Source organism: Morchella importuna, assembly GCF_003444635.1.
Source record: "Morchella importuna strain M04M26 chromosome Unknown Morimp01GS012, whole genome shotgun sequence".
Taxonomy (NCBI): domain Eukaryota; kingdom Fungi; phylum Ascomycota; class Pezizomycetes; order Pezizales; family Morchellaceae; genus Morchella; species Morchella importuna.
Window position 1 is genome coordinate 668,731 of NW_025763409.1, and position 8,866 is coordinate 677,596.

Sequence of the window (8,866 nt, forward strand, 5' to 3'; positions counted from 1 at the left end):
CAACGTACTAACCAATCAATCCATGAAATGTATGAACATAGATATGTTGATGTTAAACCGGTTCATTGTAAGCTTTAGCATGTTTGATTTAAAATAACCACTGCAGCTGAAATCTTAAACATACCTAGATTAGATATGGCTACTTAAAACCAGGCTATGCTTATCTTACATCCAACTCAAATAAGCATATCATCACTTTGTGGTAAGTGCGGATAGGTTAAAAAAAACTGGTATGTTTAAAATACTACCATTTTGATTAACTTGAGCAAGTGTCAGCTTTCGATTAAACTTTTCCATACAAACTTTATATCATAGGGCTTGGATCGACGAGTAATTGACGAAGAAACATCTCCATAGCGATATATTGAAGCAATACCCGCGCGTTCTTCTTGATCTACCTCTGTAGTATGATAAATTTCTTCACCCCCATGGCTCGCTGCTCAACCAGAAAGATCTCACAATAAACCTCTACTTCCGCATCATGGGGTATATTTTCCTTATTTCGAGAGACTTTAGTAGCTTTCAAATCTGCCTGCCCACTTAATGTAACCCTCTTTAGCAGCGCTCTCCTCACCCCCCGTACCGATATCTCCTTTTGTTTCCCCGTCAACTTTAGTTTGCGCTGCCATTCAATGCTCGAACATAGTTAGCCTTGTTAAACAACACAAGGAACTGAGACTGTACAAACAGATAATGTCGAAGTACAGCGACAGGTACTAAGTGACTGAACGCCCTGAGAGTAAAACACCAAATGTTGACACCGTTTTACAAAAGTGGTTACTACTGTGTTCCATCATTTATAACCCACCGCTGTACTATTCCACTGTGAGGTTGAGTAGATCATGTTTTCTAGTCATTCTGGGTATCAACGTGGAGTTGGGTCAGGTAATAGTCAGCACCCCGGTCACTGTCTTGTTCGCGCTTAATTCCCCAGCGAGTATCAAAACTTGTCCCTGCCATGAACATAGGGCACCAGGCCATCCCCAGTGGCCAACAACAGCCTGGGCGCCAACCGAATAGGAGCAGCGTCCTAGCCACCAGAGTTTACGACTGAAAGTCTCCAGTGGGCAATGAGGTGAAATGCTCCCCACAGACAGGAATCAAACGCTGCTCATGGTTAACTCACCCCATCGGCAGTACCGCAACCAATCCTTAGGGCTGACGTTTGACGCCCGGCTTGCTCTAGCCCATTCGTCACCATTCACCAATGGTCGAACCACCCATCATGTCTTGAACCGGGTGGGTCTCACTCCTCTACTATGTGACCTGCCCTAGATGGTCACTTTGTTTATCCGGGTGCCTTCATTTCTTCTATCACTATTTGCGTGTATACTTGGGAAGGCAACTCCGTTCGGTCTGATAACCACTATATTCTCGCTATGGGTACATGTCTCTGGCTTGCGCTACGTAAAGATCGATGTGTGCGTATTTTTCATTTTACCTGTTCATCATGTGGTGATGTACCAGATGTTTACTGATGGAATTGAGTTCGCCAAAGGCCTGTAGGAGATCGAACTAGGACCATGGCCTGGGCGTAAATGGCAATGTACTTGCACTCTGAGTCATAAGGGTCGTGCAGTAGTCGCAATCATGGCTCCTTTCTTTCAAGGTTTCTAAATGAGCATTATAGTTGCGTTTGGAGTAAAGAGGGAGTATTCCACCTCTGGACGAGCGCTCAGCCCTGTTCGAAAGATGGCAGGAGAACTCGATTTCAAGGGCGTCAATGGGCCAGCCCGGGCTAATAAATACGGTCAGCCTGGCCCAAGCTAAACAGCCCGGGCTTCCATAAATAGGGGTGTTCATCCATGCGAACTGGTTCACATTTTGCTTGATTTATTGTGTTCGTGGGCTGGACATAGATAAGCTCCAAATACTACAGTTTTCGCTGCCTCTGATGGTAAAAAATGTATAGATGTCTTTGAATCCTCCTTCGAACCGCTAATATTCTATGAACACCTTGAAGCCCGGGCCTACCTATTTAGCGCGGGCCAAATATTGACCTTTGCCCGGCCTGGCCCAACAAGTGAAACCTATGGCCAGGCCCGGTCCGTCAGCAAACAGCCCGTGGCGCCACGGCCCATTGACGCCCCTGAGGGGAACGTCCGCGAACCTGGTCATTGACATGTTCGGTAGATTTTATTGATTACAGCACCAAGCAATATGACTCCATCCAGTGAAGGCCATTGTTCCGTGACTCTTCCCGATATGGGTAAGTGATCACGTGGCTAACCCTACATACGGTGAACCGTCGTGCCGTAGCCTAGCCTAGTCTAGCGGCGGCGGCGGCGGCCCAGTGTTCCGAACGGTCCCGTCCGTCCGTCATGAAAGGTGGGACCTGACGGATGTTATAACAGTCCGTCTTGGAGGGAGCAAAATGACGGCCTATGGACTGCAATCCAATGACAGCGGACTGCAGATAGGACTGTAGTCGACGGTGTATGGATAGGGGATAAATATCTTTATGGCACAATATGTAATTCATTTAATCTTGAGCTAATCTAAGGCCTTGATCTATCCTCCATACCCGCTGCCACAGCTTGTGTCTCAAGGTCACGAAGCATTACATCCATTTGATAAAGATCTGATTCTGTATCTGAAAATATCAATCCCTCGCCCGCCCAAGATTTCAAACATTCAGAGGCCTCAATAATGTCATCCCCTAATCTGTTTCGCCTGTCTGATATAAGGAGCTTTGAACCTTTCAGGTCAGTATAATAAACCTGAGAGGGGAGGACTATAGGTGTTATTGAGCTCTTACCTACTAAATAATCTCTCTAGACTTGCTGATATGGCGGGAATGCTGTGTATCTCAATCCCCATTCTGGCTAGCTCTTTTTGACGTGGATCATGCCTTCTCTGCACCCAGTACTGTAGAGGACTGGCACTGATATCGTCGTCATCCCTGTGTTAAAATCTTTCAAACTCGTCCTGAGTGCAGCCCGCCAGCCTAGCCCTTTTCTTTCGTTTCCAACCAGGTATATTGTCATCAAATGCACCAGTGCCGACAACAGCAGCTACATCCGTTCGTGACTCCATCACCAACTCAGCTATTTCCAGTGGATTCTTCTACTCCTTCTCCCAAAGCCTACGAGAGCTAGACTTAGCGTTCTCGATCCATTCTAGCCGCTACTCCCACTCGCTCTCAAAGTAGTCAAGCTTCATTTCCAGATGTAGAGCAATCGCACTCATGTGTACGGGAGTGAGGTCTGTGAGGGAATAATACTTGGAGTTGATTGTCCCTGATATCCATTATATAGGTATTAAAAAAGTCTTCACCATCGCCAAAGAGAAAGGCTTTCACTACCAAGTTAATGACGTGACCAAAGCATCTCAGACGACAGCCAATATGATCGAAATGAATGTTGATCGATTGTAAGTAGGTTTTAATGAATACCATCGTCGTATCATTGTTGCTTGCGTTATCGAGAGTGAAGTATCCGATCTGTCTGATTATGTTATAATCGCAAACGATTCTGCAAAAGTGTGACGCCTGATTCTCTCCTGTGTGACGGCTCTTGAATCTTTGCATTCCAAGGACAGTTGATCTCAAAATCCCATCCAGACCCACCCAATGACCTACAACGCCGAAGAACGTCCGGTGATTTGGTGAGGTTCAAAGGTCAAAGGAAAAATGAACCGCTGTATCGATGGACTTAAATTGAGACTTCAAAGACTCTTTAACACCATTATAGGCGCTCAAAATTCAGGGCCTTATAGTGTCACTGCATTTTGGGAAGAGGCGAGAGATAGAGGTATATGACGCAGTCTGTACACCACGAAAAATGTGGAATGGCAACAGTTAGTAATTCCGCAGCCTCAAGACAGAGGGAAAGATAAGGGCTGCATACACAGGCAGAAAAATACGCCAATAGCTAACGAAATAATTCAGTTTCGACCTAACGAAAACTGATATTGTTTGTGATAATCCATTGTAACAATAGCTGCTTCAATATATCACTATTGAAACAAACCTTTGGTAGCCTATTCCCAAATGCAACTTTGATTCTGCTCTCGCCTCCTTCTGCCCGTACAGCAATAGGGGCCATTTTTGTCAAGCTCATAGACAATGCTCAAGTGGTCTAGCATGTTCTTTGTGGAAGAGTCGGCAAAAGTAACAGCCTTAATACCGCGTTGTGGACCTATGGGGCATACAAGTCAGTAACATGATTCACTGGCTGAAGTGATAGGTCTATCAAGAAAGAGGATAGAGAGTACCTACAGCGTGCACAACGCCAGTAGATTCGCCCACCTTGGGTGTACTCAGTGCCATGCTCAGGAAGAAAGACCCAACTCTTTCTTTTCTTGACTCTTTGTTGAAGTATAGGTGGAATGCGGCTGGATTGATGACCACTGGAGGACGGAAAGTCAATAACTGAATCACTCTGCTCGTCAGTGAATGCTATTTCCGCGCCTATACTGAAGCTCATTGAATCAAGGATGTTATTAGTCGCCTCCATCTGGCCGTTAAAGATTGGGGTGAAGAAGGTAGCGGGTCGGGAAGAATAGGACTGTTGGATGCCTGTCCACCTGGACGAACATAGATAGTATCTAAGTATTGAGACATGAGGAAATGATAGGGAATCGTATAAATATTCTGAGAAAAGATTTAACTACCTATACGCGTCAGATCTGGCTGGTTTTATAGAGAACCATTGTTGTACTCTGAGTACTTCGATTTTATCACTGCCATTAGCAGTTCAAGCACTCAATCTCGAACCATAGCTCATGACCTAGATTATGACATTTCTGTACTCAATATGCAGTCATATGTAGTAATATTCCGTCAACTATAGTCACCTTCAATCAACCGCTGTCAACCGGAGTCCTGGGCGTTGACTGTCGTCACTTGCAGCCAACCGCTGTCAACTGCAGTCCTGGGCGTTACTGGCGTCACCCACAGTCCACCGCCGTCGACTGCAGTCCTACACTAAGTAGACGGTGTTCTGCGGGGCCCTACAGGTCCCTGCAGTCATCTGCAGTTGTTACAATCGACGGACTGGACGGACCGCTGTCTGCCGTCCGTCCGGTCTTGCAAGCCATTAATGCCCTGGACAGCGCTCTACAATCCTCCCGGGACCGTTCGGAACACTTGTCTAGCGTGACGCGTGGCGCTGCGATTGTTCACAAAGGAAACTCGGACACCTGATCTTACCACATATTAGGTGTAATTTCTTCGGGACCCTCAAGCCTAAGACTGATAATTCTCGCGTATCACTACTATTCTAGTCATCATTAGCCCACAGACTGGAATCAGGGTGCTACTTACGGTTTACTCATTGAGCGCAGCACTGATTTCTAACTACTAATGCCCTTCATATATATACTAGTATTTATTCGTCGGTTTGTCACTGCTAATGTCAGACCACCAGTTCACCCGCTTCAAATGCTCAGGTATAACTACTTGTGCTGCAGGGCCAAAGCGCCCAGTCAAAAAAGGCAATTGATCTAAAGACTAGAAATAGGTGAGCTGTTAAAAGCTGCTGGGTCATGCCACTCGCCATAGACCCTCGGCCGGTCCAAAATATAGGCGCCGTGAGTCAGGCCTTCCAATGGGCTTACCCAGGCCGGAAAACACCCCGGCCCGGCCTAGCTCAACCTATAAAAGGCGTGGCCCAGCCCAGCCCAGCCCATTTAACAAACGCCCAGGCGGCCCAAGTAGCCCATCTATAGGGGATATGAATTCAAATAGCATTAAAATAGATGCAGTCCAACCTTTCTCAGCAACTTTAATTTTTACCATCCACAAAAATGGATTTTTGTGTTCGAAAGATGCCAGTTTTCCTGCCCAGGCCCAGGGGACATAGTCCAGGTCTGGCCCAGTTATCGTAAGTGAGGGCCAGCCCAGCCCAGCCCAATAAGTGCCCGGGCAAGCCCATATAAGACGGGGCCCATTGGAAACCCTACCGTGAGTACTCGGAACTAGGGATAACGCGCAATCAGCCATCACTCCTTCAACTGTTCACTTTACAATTATTCGACCATGATCAGACAAGCAATCAAATATTCATGAAACTGGCCACATATCCGTCCTCATCAGAGTGATTCGGCCTGTTGGTAGTGTGGTCCACGAGCCGGCTCGAGCCCAAATCCTGATATGTCCCAATTGAGACTGCTCGTGATATTAGTTCTTGGGCTCGGGTTCTTCATAAAAGGCTGGAGGGCTTGAGCCCGGCTCGAGCCAAAGGATATAAAATGACGATGACATGACTGATAATCTAGAAATACATATATATAGTTGTCTCGTGCCGCAAGGCCTGCTTTGGCCGGGGGTTTGGGCGTGCGTCGGGTGGCGGTCCGCGGTCGTTGGCTGGGTTTGTTTTTGGTGACGATTGAACAAAGGTCACGTGGATTGCGTTCTTAGATAGATCCTCTAAAATACACCAACGCTCCCGAATATACAAGTAGATATGAGCACTGTGTAACCTCACGGCCTGTTCTAATACCATCCAATTGCTACCAGAATCCTCTATTGTTTTCAAGAACCGGCTCAGATTGAGCCCACATTTGGACTCGAGCTAGCCCGGCTTGTGAGGGACCGGGCTCATACAGGCTTCAGACAACGGTTCAAGGTGAAAGCTCGAACCAGTCCGGCTTGAGAACCACAATACTCGAGCCAAGGGAGGCTCACCCTCCAGCGAGGCTAGGCCGCCTTGAGCCATTTTCTCCAAGGCTCGAGTTTAGACTCGAGCTTGATTTCAAGTTCAGCTTATTCGCTCTGAACTAGGCTCTAGAGGCCACAAAGAAAGCAAAAAGGGGATTTGTACCCACTAGAATGCCTACAAAAATAATAGATCCTTCTCCACGGTACTACCCCATGAAACGAAGCTTATAACCGCCACTTTACTACACCTGATGCCAGGATAACCTGTTTTTTGTATCATTAACCACCGACTCGTGATTCAGCAAGTTTACGAGCTTGGCATCAAAGCTCGAGCCCTGTGGGCCTCTACTCCCCAAGAGCCGAGCCCGCTCGAGCTTATATGCCGGCTCGGCTCGATGAGGCTTATCAACCACACTACCTGTTGATCGCTAGGCAACGCCCAATTTGCGAGTGAGCTGTTCTACAACCAAATGTGTAGCGACTCCATTGATGCGATATAAAACAAAGACATTATAACGACTATAGTTTATTACGCTGCTAACCTGATCTCGATATCTAGACTGCTGACGTTATCTACGCCCGCTTAAGAATCATTAAGAGATGCCCCCATGGCCAGTGAGGGAAGGTTTTAAAATCCCTGGAGCTCCAACCGGACCCTGACAACTCTTATACCTCGTGCTGAGCGCACCGCCGCTGTTCTCGATGGACTGTTGCTCGTATATTACAGGGAGATATGGCGAAAGGCTCTATCGACGAGACAGGGCACCTGGTTTCACTATGCGTCATGGTATGCGTTCCGACCTTATCTTACTCTTCATCATTCGCTCAGCGCTTTTGTGGATGGTACAGGGGATATGTAAGCGATCTCGCGGGTGATGAAGACTCTAGTAAAGCTGTCGGCTTATGGGTAGTCTGTTGTATAGACTAGCTTCGAAGGTTTACAGAGTGGTAGATCAGATTATTGGTTTTGGTCCTAGTTTCCTTTGGGAACTCGCTCAGACAGCAACACATTCTGCTTTTAGTCTTTGATGGAAACATTCGGAAGGACTATCCTACCCAATATATCTCAGGCCCCCAGTCCTCAAACAGGGTACGCGTTGACCGCACTTAGAAAGAGTCACCACCTTGATCACTGTTGGGACTTTTAAGAGCTATTTCGCTGTTCCTTCGCTCATATAATGCTTACGTCATGAGGGAGAGGTGACAACAGTAGCAATCATCACTTTCAAAGTATCACTTCATGGCTCAAGAGAAGATTAGGAGAAACAATCGGACACGTTTATTTTCGACTAAACAAAAAGATCGAGGAACGCCATCACCCAATCCTTCTTCCTAACCTCGACATAGCCCCGCCCCCATGGGCCAAGGTTCGCCCTCCCACCGACCCTGCCATCCCTCCCACACTCGGCCATCAATTTCCTGACTGTGTTCGCAACCTCCAGGCAGCCATATCCGACGCCATCGCTCCAGATCAGCGGGTCCTTGGTTTCTTGGGGCAGACGCGGATAGCGATCTTAAGGTTGGGCTGCTTGCCGTTGGTCCAGATCTTAGTGCAGGCCTTGCCAGTGGATGGCAGGCTGTGGCGTTTAGCGTAGCAGTCGATATAGAAGTCATACTGTGAGAGAAATGGTTCGATATCGGCGATGGGAACAGTGTTGTCGAAAGAGCAGACGGTTTGTGGGTGGCTCACCCATTGGGCAGTAGCGGAGGCGGGGAGAAGCAGGAGAGCGAGCATAAGGGTGACGGAACCGAAGGGGTGCATGGCTGGGGTGATTGTACGACGTTCACCGAAAGGTAAAGTAGGTTTTTTAATGAAGTTAAGTACTTGTTGGGAGACGAGAGAAGCGGGGCCGACAGTTGTGATACACTTTTATAATTCTTTGGAGTGGGTGGTTCATTGAATGAGTTTGAACTTTTCTTGCCTTGGCTAACAACTTAGAGGCGGCAAATTCTAAGCTTACATTCCCATTGAATGTGCATGACATGCTATGCACTGGTTCACACAAATTGAAAATAGGACTTTCAATTATGTCTTCACGCCTTGAATTGATACCTCCGACTCATGACCCTGCGGCATGACTTCAACTTCTAATGCAATACAGGCCTATACGGGCGCTAAATGGTTATCCTCGTGCGTGTTCTGATCGCCCTAGGTATGGTGAAACCAACGATATGCATCGAAACAGCTTGTTATTTTTGTCAAGATTGTTCGTATATGAAGAAGCTTATTCCCTTATTCATACGGAGAGATCCAGCACAAAGAAG

General features: G+C 47.1%; 1 protein-coding gene across 1 annotated transcript; it reads right to left on the reverse strand.

The window, feature by feature from the left end:
• Positions 1 to 3,719: 3,719 nt before the first annotated feature.
• LAJ45_04837 (uncharacterized protein) lies at positions 3,720 to 4,457 on the reverse strand (the record flags this gene model as incomplete). Its single annotated transcript, XM_046114413.1, has 4 exons — positions 3,720 to 3,766; positions 3,849 to 3,872; positions 4,032 to 4,139; positions 4,220 to 4,457. The coding sequence occupies 4 exons, from the start codon at positions 4,455 to 4,457 to the stop codon at positions 3,720 to 3,722; spliced, it is 417 nt and encodes a 138-aa protein (XP_045972439.1).
• Between the last annotated feature and the right edge of the window lie 4,409 nt (positions 4,458 to 8,866).